General features: G+C 55.0%; 2 protein-coding genes and 1 non-coding gene across 3 annotated transcripts; 2 read left to right on the top strand and 1 right to left on the bottom strand.

The window, feature by feature from the left end:
• The first annotated feature begins 577 nt into the window (after nt 1–577).
• Nucleotides 578–7,640, top strand: TEX45 (testis expressed 45). The gene is made up of 8 exons (XM_019802502.2): nt 578–1,152; nt 2,133–2,239; nt 2,326–2,426; nt 2,643–2,755; nt 2,863–2,972; nt 3,326–3,530; nt 4,076–4,161; nt 4,665–7,640. Exons 1-8 carry the CDS (start codon nt 591–593, stop codon nt 4,890–4,892), a joined length of 1,512 nt encoding a protein of 503 aa, XP_019658061.2. The 5' UTR covers nt 578–590; the 3' UTR covers nt 4,893–7,640.
• A 4,002-nt stretch (nt 7,641–11,642) lies between these two features.
• Nucleotides 11,643–15,925, top strand: ZNF358 (zinc finger protein 358). Its single transcript, XM_019802501.2, is given in 6 exon segments — nt 11,643–11,778; nt 13,982–14,087; nt 14,347–14,951; nt 14,954–15,309; nt 15,311–15,362; nt 15,365–15,925. Coding segments are annotated over 6 exon segments (1,683 nt in total). The 5' UTR covers nt 11,643–11,694; the 3' UTR covers nt 15,845–15,925.
• A 605-nt stretch (nt 15,926–16,530) lies between these two features.
• On the bottom strand, nt 16,531–16,634 carry LOC117802141. The gene has a single exon (XR_004625191.1). It is a non-coding gene; the product is annotated as a small nucleolar RNA U13 (small nucleolar RNA).
• Between the last annotated feature and the right edge of the window lie 1,426 nt (nt 16,635–18,060).

Here is an 18,060-nt window from a genome sequence, read left to right as displayed (position 1 = left end):
CCCTTCCCGTCGCTCACTCTGCACTGGCCCTCTCTGGGAGGGGCCTTTGCACCTGCTGTTCCTTCTGCCTGGAATGCTATTCCACCAGGTACCCAAAAGCTCCTCTCCCACTTTTTCGGGTCTTTGCTCAACTGTCATCTCAGTGACACCACCCTATTTAAAACTGCAACCCTCCCATCCCCACCCCCATCCTCCTACCCTGTGCGATGGTTTTCACCCACAGCACTTAGCTCCTTCTCCTAACTCGGCAATTGATAGTAGTACATTTATTCAGTATTGTCTGTCACCTCCTCGCCCCAGTATTAACTCCACAAGGGTACAGCTCTTGGTCTGTTTTGTTATCTGATGTTCCCCCTTCCAAGAACCTAGAACAGTGCCTGGCACACAGTAAGCGTCAAATGAATGATGATAAATCTCTACTTTCCCTGGGGGCAGGCACGGGGGCTGCTCCTGTTTTTTTTACAATGTCCCCAGCCCCGAGTGCCCCGTGCCTGGAACACAGGAAGAAGTAAAAGGCAGCATTGTCCTCAGGCGGGCACTTGCTCAACTCCCGGATCTCCGCCCCCTCACAGGTGGCGCCTTGTCCCGCGATGGCCGCGGTCGCCCCGCTGCCATGCCCGATGTCCCGGCTGGACTTCCTCAAGGCCTCGCACTTTGCACTGGGGCCCGACCCGCGGCTGCACGTGGGCGCCATGCAATCCACGTCGCACCGGGACTTCCGGGCCCACCCAGGGGGCACCCGCGCCCCGCAGTGCCAGGAGCCGCCCCGCGGGTCCCTCTTCGCAAAGGACGCGCGCTGGGCGGGCACCGAGCTCGGGTCGGAGACGCACTGCGCGTACGCGCCCCCGGCGCCGGCGCCGACCGCGCGGTGGGGGACGCGGGGGCGCACCCTCGCCACGCAGGCCAGCAACTTGAGCGTGCACGCGGACCCGCGCATCCGCACCAGGCTCTCCACGGTGCGCGCCGACTTCGGCTGGCCCGAGATGCCGGCGTGCGCGAGCGAGCAGATCCGCGGCGCGCGGCTCATCTTCGACCGCGACTCGGTGCCGCCTGGCGACCGAGCCAAGCTGCGCATCCCGCCCACCACCTACCAGGCGTTTTACCCGCCCCACGACCCGTGCCCGCAGCCCCGCGCGCCCTGCTGCCACCTCGGTGAGCGCGCCCCCGGGCGGCCAGCGCGACTTGGCAACCGCGTGGTTCTTCAGGCTGGCGGGGGGGTCCGCGCCCTCCCCCGGGGGACATTCGGCTAGGTCTGGAGATCATTTCGGTTGTCGCGACCCGCGGGGGTGCTACTAGCAGGGAATGAAGGGAGGCCAGGGATGCTGCTAAACTCCCTCCCGTGCACAGGACAGCTCGCCCCAGTAAATAATTACCCAGCCCCTAATGTCAATGGTGCCGAGCCGGAGAAAACCTGGAACGTCCCTGAGCTTCCGTTTCTATATTCATAGAATGGTACAGCTCCTGAATTTTTTTTCAAGGGCCTGTGCCATGGGCAGAAGTCATGAATGGTGGTTTGGAATCAGACAAATCTGCTATGTACCCACCCCAGCACGGCCACCACAGTAGTTAAGGGACTCTGAGCAAGCCGACCTCTCCAAGCCTGGATTTTCCGCCGTGCAACAATAGCGCTCCACTTCGTAGGAGCTGCTGAAGCCAAGGAGCCCAGAGTGCATGATGCCCCTGGCATCGAGCAAGCGTTCCAAAAAGAGTAGCTGTCATTTGTGTGATTCCCCAATTCTGTGACTGCCGGGGACCCGCAGGTGGACATCAGTCAGAGTCCCTCCACACTGGACTCAGGGATTGTCAGATCTGGACTTGACTCAGTTCTGGTTTTGAATTTCTGTGACTTCTGGCAGGTCATTTGGCCTCTCTGAGCCTCAGGAAGGCTGTACGGTGGGGAGAATACGAACCCTGCAAAAGAGGTTCGAAGCACTTAACCTAGATGCCGGGTTCAGCGCTTGGTAGTTTCTTGTTATCATTCCTTGTGTTATTTTTGGTGTTTTCACCGCAGCCCTCGGGCGAGGCTAGTCAGAACCGCCCAGTTCCCCTCTTCAGGGAAGGACTTGCATCCCAGTGGGCCTGAGGCTGCGGGGGCTTAATGCCCTTCTCTGTCTACTCTTGCTCATCCGCAGGGGGCCTCAACCCCTTCAGGTGGGACCACAGGGGACAGGACGATGGGACCTCCTACCAGAGACACTTCCAGGCCCTGCCGAGCCCACCGGCCTTGATGTGTAAGAGGGTAAATCAAGGTGGGGCTGGTGGTGCTGGGGAGGGCAGCGATAGGGGCTGGGTGGTGTTGCCCTTCCCACCTCTGTCCGCCCACAGGCCTTCTCCAGCGTGCAACTGGGAGACTTCAAGATTGGCTATGGGCCCATGTGTTCGGAGCAGAAACAAGCCTACAGGCCCCAGGGTCTGCCCCCAGACAGGTACAAAAGGACGGTGGCCTTCCACCAGGAGGGTGAAGAGCTCTCAGTGACATGTGGACTGTGCCACCCAAGGCTCTGGGGCCAATACCGTGCCTATGAGGCCTCCGGCACCTACAAGCAAGGCTTTCCCACCATTAGCACCCCACAGCTTGGCCTTTGGGAAGCCTGCCCCTCCCCCATTTCCCCGGAGTTGCAAGAATCCCCCCTGATCTGCAGGTATGACAAGGCCCAGGCCGCAGCCCACATCCACTATGTGAATATTCGTCCTGGAGATGGCCTGTTCCATGACAGGACCACCAAGGCTGACCACTTCTATGCCCGAGAGCCAGGTAAGTCTACTGCCAGCCCTGCCCGCCCCTCCCCTCCACCCCCCAAAGCCCCCGCTTTCCCACAGGGGCCTCCCAGGTCTGCTCAGTACCTATTCTACCACTGGCAGAGCGTTTTGTCCTTCACCATGACCAGACTCCAGCATCGCACATCCTGGAAGGAAACTGGTGCCCTGGTCCGGGCAGCCTCACCACCTCCATGCATTTCTTCCATGGCCAGGTCAGCAGGAAGAGGGAGGCCTCCCCCCACCCCGGGGGTGCTCATTAGGATAAAGGGTTTCCCAGGCAGTACCGATAGCAAGTGCATAGGCCTTCAGGTGGGAGTGAGCTTGACACGTGTGGGGGGATCTCCTGGATCTATCTGCGGGATCTAGGGTTAAGTCACTTAACCACTGGGAGCCTCAGTGGCTTTGTCTGCAAAATGAGATATGGTGCCTACTCCCAGCACCAGCAACGTGGGGCCTAGAGAGGGTGTGAGCTATCCAAGATCGTATAGCGCTCATCTCTTCTCTCCATCCGGGTTTTGGGAGATCCCGGACACGGAAGCTTCCCAGATACCATGTGGTCTTACAGCCGCCGCCCGTGACCAAACCACCCAGCCGCCACGTGCCTTACGAGAAATTGAAGAGTCACGTGCGCCTAGGGGACTCTTCGCTGCTCGAACAGTTCTTCCAGACCTCCACGAGCACGGACTATTGCTCCCGTGCGACGCCGGAGAAGCAGCAAAAAGCGCCCAGTCTCCACTTGCTGCGTAGCAACCTGCCCCGAGGCACCGACGGTGAGCGCGTCGGGGCATAGGTGCAGGGCTCCCTTCCCCGCCACAGCCCTAACCCCGCCCCGGCCAGTTTCGCCCCGCCCACTGCCCGATTCTGGCTCCGCCTCCTGAAGAGCGAGATTCCCCCTTCCCCCCCCGCGGACTGAGATCCCAACTCTGCCCCTGGAAACCCGCCCCTTCGTGGACTTGACTCCCACCACCACCACCACCATCTCCGCCACGGCACCGCCCCCTGCATGGCCATAGGCCCGCCCCTCTCCGTATCGGCCTTCTCCCGACTCTAACCCCTGCTCTTCTGTCAGACCCTGGCTCCGCCCCCTCGCCGACAAGCCCGCCCTACCTGCCCCCCCACTAGTCGGCGTTTGCCACGCCCCTGGCTCCTCCCTCCGCCCCGCCTCCTAATCCGGCCTTAGCTCCAACTTTGGCGCGGGCTCAGGCTTCGACTTGAAGTCCCCCTACTCCGTCCTTAATGTCACACGTTCCTGCCCAGGGGCCATGCCTCTCCTCCCTCAGCCCCTCAGCTCGACTACCCCCACCCAAATTTCCAGAAACAGATTTTTTAACCATGAACCAGAAAATGCTGAAGCCTCATAGAACAGCTCCGGCCTCCGTGACTGAGGAGATGCTACAGCGGGTGAGGGACGGGGAAGGGTACCTCCCTGCCCAGGTAACCCCCCAAATCAGTGTAGCTTTATCTCAGGATGGTAATACCGTCACCTCAGCCCCAGACTTAGTGTCAACTCCTTTCAGGGTCTCTCTAGGGTGACCCCAGGCACAGGGCCATCTTAATATCACCCCAGCCTCAAGGTCACCCCTAGCTCACCTCCAGAATCATGTCATGGTCAGCTCAAGGACACCTTTATATCACCAGCCACAATTATACCCCCAGCTGAGGGCTAGCTCACAGTTGCTAAGGGTCCTTGCGGTCCTGGGGTCATTCCAGGGGTCGCCGGTTTCTCTCCACCTTTCTCCTCCAGCTCCTGGGTCAGCCCAAGCCGGGATACCTTTTTCCCACCTCCTCAGAGCCCAGTCATCAGCCTTTGCTGCTCCGAGGGTGGTATGGGGACCATGGGGTGGGCCGTGTGGGTCAGCCACCCCCCAGGCTATCCTGCCCGGCTGCCCACCCTGTCTCCACAGTGCAAGTACAGCCACATTGAGCCCCCGCTGGGCAGACAGCGCTTCTTCTCAACCCAATATGAGGATGAGTTTGCCTCCAAGTACCACGGCCCAGCAGTGCTGAGATTGGTCAATCTCCAGGACAGCCATGTGCCTCTGGGCTCCCCTCACCAGTGGGGCTGTGGGGGTGGGAAGGGAGACGCTTGGGCCCCTCAAGCCCCCACCTACCCATGCCCTAGCCAGCAATAAATACTGCCCTGGCAACATCCCACCCCTCCCCATCAGTCAGCCATGCAAAAGGGTGCTTGTTGGGTTGGGGACGGTACAGGAGAGAGTGACTCCATCAAAGAACCCTGAACAGACACTTCCTGGGCCCTGAAGGTCAACCTACTCTGAGCAAGGAGGCCATCCCAGCTTGTGCAAAGGCTTGGCAGCTGGACTCAGTGTAAGGTGTTTAGGTGCACCAACAAATCTGAATGCTGCGGAGAGAGGAGTCATAGTGTTGAACAGGGCAGTGTGGTGAAGGGCTGAGAACACAGGTTCCTAGGGCTGAATGGACAGAGTCCAAATCTTAACTCCTCTGTCCTGGATAGTAGTCTTGGGCAAGTCACTTAACGCCTCTGAGCCTCATCTGTTTGCTCATCTATAAAGTGGAGATGAATGGTAGCTCTCTCATTAGAATGTTATGAATGAGAAATGTACACACTAGTCAGTGTGTATGTGGTTGGGGTCAAGGAGGGAGAGCACTTTCCTCTGAGCATGAAGGTATGGAGGAAAGAGGAAGATGACGGTATGGGAAGGAGCTTTCAATCGCTGAGAGAGGGGGTGGGGTTCAGAGGAGGGAGACTGAGGGGGTGAAGAAGCTGAGAGTGACCCAGCAATTTCCTCCATTGTGAGTGAAACCTGGAAGCTCAATGGTGCTCTGGCTGGCTGGGCCACTGGTCCCCAGGTCAGAGCTGGGTCCAGGGACAAATCAGCAAAAGCCATCAGGATATGATCAAGTCCAAGGGAGGAGGTGTCCAGCCAGGGACGAGATGGAAAGGGTGAAAAGGAGGAAAATGGGGTGGAGCCCCGAAGTCCATTAGTGATGGGGCTTGACAGGCATGTCAACAAATGGTACCTTGGACAGCGCCCCCATCTTGAAGGTCTGGGGTATGGTGAGATTGGCTCTGTCTGGGATAAAATGGGCCTTGGTGGCCATGCCTAGGGCCTGCTTCTGTTGGCTGTTGAGAATCTGGTTTCAGGGAATGAACGTGGCTCCCTGACTCCATTGAGCCACTAAGAGCCAAGCTCAAGACCTGCTAGGAGCCCTTTCCCCATGGGCAGCAATTCTGTGAGGCCAGGTTGTCCTTTCCACAGGAAGTACAGGAGTCCAGCTTTGGGCCCCACAGAATAAGATGACCCTTTTGGCTGCACTCTTATTATCCATGCAAGGGTCTGCTAGCTGCAAAACACCTCTTCTGCGTGCTTCCTCTAAAGATCTACATGACACACTTCTGAATTACCTCATGATGCACCAGGATTTCTCAATCCCAGTGCTATTGACATTTTGGATGGGATCATTCTTTATTGTCAGAGGTCCTCCTGTGCATTGCAGGATGTTTACATCATCCCTGACCTCTAACAGCTATATGCCAATAGCATTCTCCCTTGACCCCAGCCAGTTGTGACAACAAAAATATCTCCAGGCATTGCCAACCAGGAGTTGCCCTGGTTGAGAACCACTGCAATAAACCCATCCTGCAATGATCCCCAGACAAAATCAGCCTCTCCTGATGAAGCTGGTCTGTTCGTTGATCAGACTACTCTTAACTAAAAGGCTTTTCCTTTTTGTCTTGCCTGCCAGGAAGCTCAGAAAGCTTACTTTGGCATTCATTTCCATGTAGCTCTAGTTGCAGGAAAATTTATGCTCCTGCCTGGTTCTAGGAATGGTTTAAAACAACCCAGACACCAGTTGAAAAATAATGGGTAGGTGTTCCAAGGAGGTAGATTTCCCCACAAATTAAAGCATTTTCTAACAATGGAACTGACTAGCCCTGAGATGGGTTGCTAGGAAAGAACCAGAGCTTTACTAGAAATATTTTTCGTGCAGAAAGATACTTCATCATGATTTGGGATGTATCTTATGGATTTATGTCTATCCCTCCCTATATTCCACTCACCCTTCCCCACACCAAAAAAGCATTTCATATCAACTACAAAAACCCAAAAGGCTTATAAAACAAGAGGAATAAAGTAGGATTGAACATGGGAGAACAGATTAATCTTTCAAGGAAAACATCACGGAGCAGCAGAATTCAGACCTGCCACTTCCTTGTCTTTCTGTCCTTGGGCAAGTGATGACATGTTCTGCCCCTCACTTTCCTCATGTGTAAAATGGGGTTGGCAACAGTTCTTCCTTCATAAAGTGAGTACAAAGTTTAAATAAAACGCACACGTGCCATTCTTAGAATAGGGCTCAGCATTTAGCTGCAGCTTGATGACAGGTGCCCATATTTTTTTAATGTCTTAGGTCATTTTTGTTGCAAGTGATAGAAACCCCGCTCGCTCTAGCGCTAGTAGAAAGGGATTTTTCTTGACTTTGTTATAAAGAAAACCACAGGCCCAAAACAGAGTTACCTGGGCCAGGCTAAGTCACCAAACCAGGGGTTAATACCTAACCTAATTGCAATTTCAACCTCCCCCAGAAATGTAAATCTTAATCTGCCAATCAGGAGTTTTTTGATAAGCACCAATAAGGTAATTTGTCACATGGGCCTTCTCCATGGGCAGAAGATGAAGTAATCCATCTAATAAGATCCCTACCCATCCCCTAAGGGAAAGAGACTTTGCCTGGAACAATCCTTTTCTTTTGCCTATAACTTTCTTGCCTTAACCCCCTTCCTATAAAAACCTTCCATTTTGTACAACCCCTCAGAGTGCCCCTCTGTGTTAGAAGGGATGCTACCCAATTCATTTATCTTTTAAGATTTTACTTATTTGTGAGAGAGAGAGAGAGCGCGTGCGCGAAAGAGAGCAAGTGGGGGGGGGCGGGAAGAGACAGAGGGAGAAGCAGCCTCCTCACTGAGCAAGGAGCCGGATGTGGGACTCGATCCCAGGACCCCAGCATCATGACCTGAGCTGAAGGTAGAAGCTTAACCAACTGAGCCACCCAGGCACCCCTCATGAATTATTTAATAAAGCCAATTAGATCTTCAAATTTATTTGGATGAATTTTGTTTTTCGTAACTTAGAAATAAGAAAATCTGGAATCTCCTTCACAATCCTGTGTCCCTCCAAGTGGTGGCAAAAAAAAAAGATGCAGTAACTCAAATCCTCTTGATTAAAGCCTCAACCAAAGAGGGAGAGGGTCTTGCCTCCAACGCCCCTTATTATGGGACACTCGATTGGCCCACTTGAGTCACACCCCCGGCCATGAACCAATCATTGTGCCCAGAGGGATAGAGTGCTATGATTGGATGGCCTAGCTCACAAGCCCACCCCTGGGTGATTTGGTTCCCCAAACCTCACCAGGATCTCAGATCCTGGGGCCCAAACTTGTGGGACTCTGTCTCCTAGCAACAGACCTGTGCCTGCCTATCCCCTTAGCATCTATATTGCCCCAGGTTTGCAATCTGGAGGGTGGAAAGATAGCTAATAGGCTCTTCCCAATCGAAGGTAATTGTATATTTATAGACAGGGAGTGTTCAGTGTTACAGAGTAGTCTGGGGCATCAAGTGCCCCCTGGTTCTCCGATAATGCCAGTCTTATATCCCACCTCAGTACTAATGTTCTCTTCTAGCTTGGGGCAGAGAATTTAACTCTGGCAATCTCGCAAAATCAATCAGATGCTTGTCTCTGCTGCAAGAAGTACAGAGAGGCAGCTTGTGTCTGTCTAGGGAGACCTCGATGAAGGCTTTATGAAGGTGTCCAAATATTTCAACATTCAGATATTTTTCTCCAAAGCCCCTCAGACCACAGTCTCAAGAGACACATGGTTAGAGTCCCAAGATAAAATAGGCAGGATTTTTTTTTTTTAAAGATTTTATTTATTCGAAAGAGAGAGAGCAGGGGGAGGAGCAGAGGGAGAGAGACAAGCAGACTCCATGCTGGGCTTGGAGCCTGATGTGGGGCTCAATCTCATGACCTGAGCTGAAATCAAGAGCTGGATGCTTGGGGTGCCTGGGTGGCACAGCGGTTAAGCATCTGCCTTCGGCTCAGGGCGTGATCCCGGTNCAAAGCCCCTCAGACCACAGTCTCAAGAGACACATGGTTAGAGTCCCAAGATAAAATAGGCAGGATTTTTTTATTTTTTTTTTTATTTTATTTTATTTTTTTTTTTTAAGATTTTATTAATTTATTCGACAGAGATAGAGACAGCCAGCGAGAGAGGGAACACAAGCAGGGGGAGTGGGAGAGGAAGAAGCAGGCTCACAGCAGAGGAGCCTGATGTGGGGCTCGATCCCACAACTCCGGGATCACGCCCTGAGCCGAAGGCAGACACTTAACCGCTGTGCCACCCAGGCGCCCCAGGCAGGATTTTTTTAAAAGATTTTATTTATTCGAAAGAGAGAGAGAGCAGGGGGAGGAGCAGAGGGAGAGAGACAAGCAGACTCCATGCTGGGCTCGGAGCCTGATGTGGGGCTCAATCTCATGACCTGAGCTGAAATCAAGAGCTGGATGCTTAACTTTAACTGACAGAGCCACCCAGGCACCCCCAAATAGGCAAGATTGTAATCAGCTTATTTTTCTTTCACATAACAGATTTCTTGTTTCTTGAGAAGGGCTTTTCTCAGGGCAGAGTGTATGCACTGCATAAATCTAGGGAGTCCCATTCACTTTGCAGGGAGTGTATGTGTCTGTGGCCCGGCTCTTCTAGTTCACCTTTGCTCTGCCAATTCCACATTTTAGGTTACTTCCCTCAATACCTTCCCTTGGGATTCCTGGGTGGCTCAGTCGGTTAAGCATCTGCCTTCGGCTCAAGTCATGATCACAGGGTCCTGGGATCAAGTCCTGCATCGGACTCCCTGCTTAGTGGGGAGTCTGCTACTCCCCATGCTTGTGGTTTCTCTCACTCTCTCTCTCTGTGTCAAATAAATAAATAAAATCTTTTTAAAAAAATACCCTTCCCTTTCCAGGTACTAATTCTAAATTAGTCAAGACTATCATTGATTCAAGGGACAGAAACCCACTAAAACCAGCCCAATGCCCAGGAAATTTGTTGGCTCACAGTACTGGAAAGAATGAGGGCTTCTGGCCTCAGGTATGGCTATATCCAGGAGCTTAGCCAATATAGACAGAACTTTCTCTTCAACTCTCACCTGTACANGGGATTCCTGGGTGGCTCAGTCGGTTAAGCATCTGCCTTCGGCTCAAGTCATGATCACAGGGTCCTGGGATCAAGTCCTGCATCGGACTCCCTGCTTAGTGGGGAGTCTGCTACTCCCCATGCTTGTGGTTTCTCTCACTCTCTCTCTCTGTGTCAAATAAATAAATAAAATCTTTTTAAAAAAATACCCTTCCCTTTCCAGGTACTAATTCTAAATTAGTCAAGACTATCATTGATTCAAGGGACAGAAACCCACTAAAACCAGCCCAATGCCCAGGAAATTTGTTGGCTCACAGTACTGGAAAGAATGAGGGCTTCTGGCCTCAGGTATGGCTATATCCAGGAGCTTAGCCAATATAGACAGAACTTTCTCTTCAACTCTCACCTGTACATCCTGGTGTAGATTGGCTTCAGTCTGCAGACTGTTCTTCCTGACAACTGGGGAAGGGGGCTACGGGTAGGATGAGGTCCTATATACAGCTTATGATCCCAGAGGAAGAAGGAGACCCTCCAACATCATGTCCTCCAACCTAATTATTGCAGCTAGGAGATGGGGTTCTCTGATTGGTAAGTTTAGATTGAGTGATACTGGGGGGCTGTGTTAGATTAGAATAGTGGAGAAGGATCCACAAAGGGAAAGCAAGGTGCTGATAGAGTTACTTAGCAGACAGGGGCGCCTGGGTGGCTCAGTCCGTTAAGCTTCTGATGCTTGATTTCAGCTCAGGTCATGATCTCAGGGTCATGAGATGGAGCCCCACATCGAGCCTGCTAGGGCTCTGCACTCAGTGGGGAGTCTGCTTGAGATTCTCTCCCTCTCCCTCTGCCCTCTTCTCTAAAATAATAAATAAATAAATCTTTAAAGAAAAAAAAGATACTTAGCAGACAGAAACAACAGCTGTCATTACAAGTGTTATTTGTTATGGGATCCTCCAGGAGGTGGCAGGATAAGGAACCAGTGACATAATCCAATNTCCCTCTCCCTCTGCCCTCTTCTCTAAAATAATAAATAAATAAATCTTTAAAGAAAAAAAAGATACTTAGCAGACAGAAACAACAGCTGTCATTACAAGCGTTATTTGTTATGGGATCCTCCAGGAGGTGGCAGGATAAGGAACCAGTGACATAATCCAATTTCAGTCTCAGATCGCTCAGACCTGCTGTGGGCTTTTCCACAGACAGGTGGAAAGCCAGTTTCAGACCTTGAGTTTAGCACAGATCTAGAAGGTTCAGGAAAGAAGAGAGAAGACTCCTGGAGGCCTGATTTGCTTGAGGCTGTATTCAAGGGTAGGTGGTGTCAAAATTCACCAGTCAAGGACCATCAGAAATACAGCTGTAGTCAAAAAAGTTTTTTTTTTTAGCTTGTTAAAAGGGAAGACCATATACCAGGAACCATGGGTGTCTCCATAAGAGGGCGTTGGGGGACCGGAGGGCACCTTATAGGATTCAGGCATGTGGGGAGGTAGTTTTAAAGAGAGTTGAAGAGAGTAGAAGCAATTCTAGGTTTGTGCTGTCGGGAAGCAGGGAGCATATTGGTGACTGGGTATTTTGATAATTTTTATCTCCCAAGTGGGAGGATGGAAGTCGAGCTGTCGTTGGTAAGAAGCAGTAGTCATCGTCTTAGTCCGGGAGGAGGGTGTGTATTTGTTTTTTGTGGTTGCAGAGTGTCCTTGTCTCTGGCTTGGTTCAGACGTGGTCACAGAGCGGCCTTGTGTGATCATTGTTTATATTCTGTGACCGTTGTTTATGCTCAGTGAAGAACATCACGGCCCAGCTGCCAGCTGCCGGGGCTGGTTTTCACTCCCTCTTTGCGGGGATCTGTGTCTCCAGGTAAAGCCTGCCCAGAGTCCTTCCCCACTTCGGCCCAGGCTTCTCCAGAGATCATCAGTCCAGGGGGGCATCAGACACAGGGAGTCCACCAGTGACAGCAGTGAGTGACCTATCAGCCGGGTAGGAGGAGGAAAACTCAGGGACAGTGCTCACAACCCTTTTCCTTGGGGAGTCTTACAGGGAGACGCTGGGTTGAGCAAAGATTAACAACTTTGTAAATTGCAGGGCTTCTCAGAGCCTCGGCTTTGCTTATGTGCCCTGCCAGTCTGCCAAATTTCTATAGAAGGTTTGGTGTATTTGAACAAAGATAGAGTCAGAGACATGGGCATGAGGCAGAGACAGAGACAGAGGAGGCCAGAAACGAGGAGAGACAGAGGGGCAGAGGCAGGAAAAGTGACAGGAGCAGAGGCAAAGAGACTGAAACGGAGAGGCGCAGAAATAGAGGGACAGGGAGACAGAAAGGAACAGAGCTAGGCGCCGAGAGGGGAACAGAGATGCCGAGAGAGACGGGGGCAGAGAGAGACAGCGCAGGGGCCGACGCAGGCGGGGGCCGAGAGGGACAGCGAGGGGCTGAGGCGCGGGGCTGCNCCGCCCCCCTCCCCCTCCCCGCCCGGCCCGGGGGAGCGGGGTCGCGGGCGTGAGCGGAGGGGGCGCCCCGCGGCCCGCGGGCCTAGCGCGCTCTTTCCGCCGCGGCGTCCCCGGGGGAGGGCCCAGCCAGAGCCGGGCGCCTGAAATCGGGAGGTATGGGGGGGCACCCTCAGATGTGGGGTCGGGAGCTCAGGACGCCCCCTCCCCTGGAGGCGATCCAGACCCTCTCCGTCCCAGGAACCCTGGCGGACCCCTAAGTATTGTTCCTCCCACCCTCCAGTCTGAGGTGGGGAGTTCATGAGGCCCTTTCTCAGGAGGGGGTCGGGGGGTTCCCTCTGACCCCCTGGAGCCCAGTTATTGTTCCCCTCATTCTCCAATCTTGGGGTCTAGAGTTCTGGAAGCCCCTTCCCAGGAGGTGATCCAGGGGTCCACCTGCCCCCCCCCAGGAACTCCAGTTCTTCTCCCCACTTCCAGCTAAGAGATGGAACTTTGGAAGGCCCCTTCCTCAGGAGGCAATCTAAAGGTCCCCCTGCCCCCCAGAAACCCAGGAGGGGACCCAGGCATTGTTTCCCCCACCCTCCAAATGTGGTGTCTGGGTTGAGGAGGTGATCTAAGAACTCCACCCTCTCCATTTGCTTAGCCACTTCCAGCTCTGGGGTTTTGGTTCTGGATGTCCCTCTCCCCAGGAGAGCCAGAGGCCCCCCCATCCCTCCCTCCAGGAACAGATCTATTTCTTTGCTCCCCAACCCCCAGCCATGGGGTGGATAGCTCAAGACATCACCTCCCCATCAGGTAATCCTGCCTTCCCTCTGCTCCCCCAGAAGGGCCCCCAGCTATTGTTTCTCCACCCTGCTTCCAACCTCCAGGCATAGGGCTGGAATTCAGGATCTTTCCTCCAGGAGGGCACCAAAAAAGTGTCCTGACAACCATCCCTATACCTCAGCCTTGGGATCAGTTAGTTACTCAGGAATCTCCCTTTCCTAGGAGATGACCCAGGAGCCCCCCAGTAACCCAAGAGGGGTCCCAAGTATTATTTTTGCCCCCTTCACTCCCCCCTCCCCAGCTAGGGTTTAGAATTCAGGATCTGCTATCCAACTGGGCAAGCAGGTATAACACCTGTCCCTACTCCCCTGGCTATGGGGTCCATGGGTCTCCCTGTGCCTCAGTGGGTCCCCCTGTGCCTCAGTGGGTCCCACCTTATCCCCCCACCCCCACCACCACCCAGCTTTAGGAACTGGCATTTGGATACACAGTGTTTTGACAGTTACTCCTATCCCAAACTATGAAGTCTGGCATTCAGGTCGCTTCTTCCCCAGCAAGGAAACCAGAGGTGCCCCTGCCCTCCCCCAGTGACCCAAGGGACATAGCAGATGTTGTTTGCCCCCCATTCATTCCCCAGATATAAGCTTCAGGGTTCAGGGTGCTTCTTTTCTACCGGGCAAGCCAGAGGTTGCCCTTGCTACTAGGAACCCCCAAAGATGTCACCCCTAACTATGGGACTGGAATTCAGGCCATCTACTTAGGAGCCAGCACAGGAACCTGGGCGCTCACCCTCTTTCCCATGAGGGGACCCCAGTCAAGTGGGTAGGAACCCTGGACTCTCTCTCCTCCACAGGACCCAAGCTTCCCACAAGAGGAAGAGCCCAAGATGGAGAGAGGGGCAGAGCCCTGGAGCTGGGTGCTGGAGACCTCTAGTGCCGGCTCCCATGACTTCCATCCAGGTGTGGTGCTGAGAAGGGAAGGTTCCCCCCACCCCAGCCCCTCTCCAAGTTCCCCCCAGGGTCCCTCTTCTCCCTGCCTGGGCTAGAGTGCATCACAAGTCTCCCTGCAATCTGAGACAGGAGAAGGATCCATGTGTGTATTCAGGAGTGGGTTCTGGGGCCATGGCACGGCCCCCTCTCACTTCCCTGCCCAGACTCCAAAAGATACCCCCTGACATCCAGAACCAACCTCTACCCACCCTCTGTCCTCACCCTGCAGATCCTGCCCCGGAAGCAGCCAGCACTTCCACACCAGGGATGCGACGCTCGGTCCTGGTCAGGAACCCAGGCCACAAAGGCCCAAGGCCCAGTTACGAAGAGCTTGACTCCGACTCGGAGGACCCGGACCCCAACCCTGAAGAGCTGGACCCAGTTTGTGAAGACCCAGAGCCTGACCCAGAAGACCTCAACACTGTCTCTGAAGATGTGGAGCCCAGCTACGAAGATCTGGAGCCCGTCTCTGAGGATCTGGACCCTGATGCCGAAGCTCCGAGCTCCATCTCAGCCACCCGTGATTCGGATCCCCAAGATCTCGACCCCATGTCTTCAAGTTTTGACCTCGATCCAGACGTCATTGGCCCTGTCCCCCTGGTTCTTGACCCTAACAACGACACCCTCAGCCCCACCGAATCCCCAGACCTGGACCCCCTCTCATCCAGCCTCACTGCCACTCCGGAGGTCCTGGCCCCCAGCCCCGCGGTGCTCCCTGCCCCTGCCAGCCCTCCCCGGCCCTTCTCCTGCCCCGACTGCGGGCGAGCCTTCCGCCGCAGCTCGGGGCTGAGCCAGCACCGCCGCACCCACAGCGGCGAGAAGCCGTACCGCTNAAAAAGCCGTACCGCTGCCCCGACTGCGGCAAGTCGTTCAGCCACGGCGCCACGCTGGCCCAGCACCGCGGCATCCACACGGGCGCGCGGCCCTACCAGTGCGCCGCCTGCGGCAAAGCCTTCGGCTGGCGCTCCACGCTGCTGAAGCACCGCAGCAGCCACAGCGGCGAGAAGCCGCACCACTGCCCGGTGTGCGGCAAGGCCTTCGGGCACGGCTCGCTGCTGGCGCAGCACCTGCGCACGCACGGCGGCCCGCGGCCGCACAAGTGCCCCGTGTGCGCCAAGGGCTTCGGGCAGGGCTCGGCGCTGCTGAAACACCTGCGCACGCACACCGGCGAGCGGCCATACCCGTGCCCGCAGCGGCAAGGCCTTCGGCCAGAGCTCGGCGCTGCTGCAGCACCAGCGCACGCACACGGCCNGCCGCCGGCCGCCGCTGCCGCCGCCGCCGCGGGCCTCGGCCTCAGTCCGGCCTCGATGTTGAGGCCAGGGCAGGTCTCCCTCCTGGGTCCTGATGCTGTTTCTGTTCTCGGCTCTGGCCTGGGCCTCGGCCCTGGCCCCAGCTCTGGCCTGGGCTCTGACCCTGGCTCCGTGCTGGGCTCCCTCACTAATCCCAGCCCCAAAGCTGTCTCTGGCTCCCAAGCTATCCCCACCCCTGATTCTGTCAAATCTGACCCTAAGCCTGGTCCCGACGCCAATCCTGACCTCGTGGCTAGCCCTGAGCATGGATCTGGCCCCAGCCCTGACCAGGATCTTGTACCCAGCCCGGAGCACAACCCTGAGTCTCACCCTGACCCCTGCTCTCCCACCCATGATGCTGTCAGTCCAGCCCTCCCCACTGGCGAGAGTCCTGAGTGGGTGCGGGAGCAAGGGGCACTGCTGGGGCCCGATGGCTGAAGTGGACGCCAACACTCACGAGGGCCTGGGGAAGTTGTGTGTCATGCAGTTTAGTAAAATCCTCCCACTGCCTTCTGGCTCTGTGTTGTGTGGCTTGCCTGTTTCTCTTTCCCCCCAAATGCACAGCCCCTTCCTTAGGAGATGGGAGGGTGTGGCCTGTGGCAGCCATAACAGGAACCCCAATGTCCCAGCTCCCCCCTAATCCTTCAGGCTTCCCAGTCCCCCCCCCAAAGTCTCACACTGGTTCCTCCCAGCTGTCACCGCTCTGCTCCCCCAGGCCTGGCCACCCTAGCCACAGGGGGACTTCCCTGCAGGTGATCTGAGCAGGATCCCTTCCCTTTGGCTTTTCTATGAGTGATGGAATTTCAGGAATGTTCACAGTCCAGTGGGCTGATAATGGAGGCTGATAGGAGACCCTGCCGGCAGCCCTACCCCAGCCCTACCCCATCGGCTCACATAACCTACCCCTTGTCCTTCACAGCCCAGATTATTATAGTCACAGCACTGGACAGAAGAGGTTGCTCATTTCTATGTTGAAAAAAAATCTATTGATTGCTGGGGTCTCAGATGGGAACAAGCTAAGCATGGCCTTCACAGAACTCACAGATGCCAAATTCAGGAACATTTAAGAAGCAGTTCCAGCGTGTAGTTCATTCTAAGAGAAGCATAACAAGACACCCCACCCCCGTCAGACAGGTAATGTGCAGAGGAGGTAGCAAGGTTTGGGGGAGACACATCTCACACAACAGCACGAATGCTCAGTCATCACACTCATGGTCCACAAAAGGATCAAGACCTCTGATTTAGGTGGGGGGGACTGCTTTCCCAAGGAAGGATTCCATAATCCCAAGAACCAGTACTTTTAACTGTCAGTACTGTTTGCCCAGCCTTGTGCAGTGCTCTTGCATTTTATGCCCTCAAGTTTTCTCATTTAATCGCACAGCTCCAAGAGAAGGGTAACTATGACTAAGTATCCCCATTTTGCAAATGAGTAAACAGGCACGCGGAGTTTAAGGGACTCTTTGGAAGATGCAGAGGTGGCGGTTGGCTGGGCCTAGATTTATTAGTTGATTGATTGATTTTTAGAGATTTTATTTTATTTATTTGACAGAGAAGAGAGAGCACAAGCAGGGGGAGCAGCATGGAGAGGAAGAAGCAGGCTCCCCGTGGAGCAGGAAGCCGATGCAGGGCTCGATCCCAGGACCCCGGGATCACGACCTGAGCCAAAGTCGGAAGCTTAACCAACTGAGCCACGCAGGACCCCCTGGGCCTAGATGTAATCTAAACTGTCTGTTCTCCAGAGCTTGGGTTCTTAACCAGCATCCTTCAAAGCAAGAGTGCAAAGGCCCTCGGGCCATTGAGTGATAAGCTAGGGGAGATGGGGGCTGGAACAGAGGGCCCTGGCAGACTGAGGTCGGAATTGGCTTGTCATCCCAGAGCACTGGGAAGACATCAGCAGGTTGCGGCAGAGGACTGATATGACTTACTCTTGGAAAATGCCTCTGGCTGCTGCCTCGAGAGTAACAGGAGAGGGTGAGGAGTGGGAGCCTCAGGTCAAGCAACCTCCTGGTTGCTACAGTGTGCAGGCCAGGAATGTTGGGGGACTCTGGGCTGAGGGCCATAGGAGTGGGGATGAGTGGTCCTATTTAGGGCTTAGGGAATGAAATAGGATTTGCTGACAGTTCAGATGAGAGGAGCAGAAGCGGAAAAAGTTGAGCGTAACCACAGGGTCTCGGGGAGGATGGAGAGGCACCCATGAGAAAGGACGTATGGTCGTCACCGGACTCTGCGGAGGGTAAGGGGTCAAGCACTCAATTATGGAACTCAAGAATTTGGCACGCCACGCGGACATGACAGGATCCAGGGCCGAGCCGGTCCGACGCCGGCACTCTCACAGCCAGCCCATCCCCCAGCACATTGATCGCCTGTCGGCTTTAGGACCTCAAGGCCGCCCTCCGCCCGCAAGTGGCCAGTAGAGACACGCATGCGTGCTGCGGCGCAGGGGTTGTCGTGGCGCAGGGGGTGGGACAGGATCCGGTCACGTGCGCTTCCAGGGGGGCGGGGAAGAAGCTCTGGTCACGTGACCGAGGCGGGAGTCAGCTGACACTAGAGGGTTTGAAGCGGCGCCGCGAGGGAGCGAGGCCGCAGCAGCAGCGGCGGGCGCTCGGACCCCGGCTGCCCCGCCGCCCCTGGCGGCGTCCGGCGCCCCGCCCCGG

The sequence above is a fragment of the Ailuropoda melanoleuca genome, chromosome 4 (genome assembly GCF_002007445.2).
Source record: "Ailuropoda melanoleuca isolate Jingjing chromosome 4, ASM200744v2, whole genome shotgun sequence".
In the NCBI taxonomy this organism is placed as follows: Eukaryota; Metazoa; Chordata; class Mammalia; order Carnivora; family Ursidae; genus Ailuropoda; species Ailuropoda melanoleuca.
This window is presented reverse-complemented; position numbering and strand designations above follow the sequence as displayed.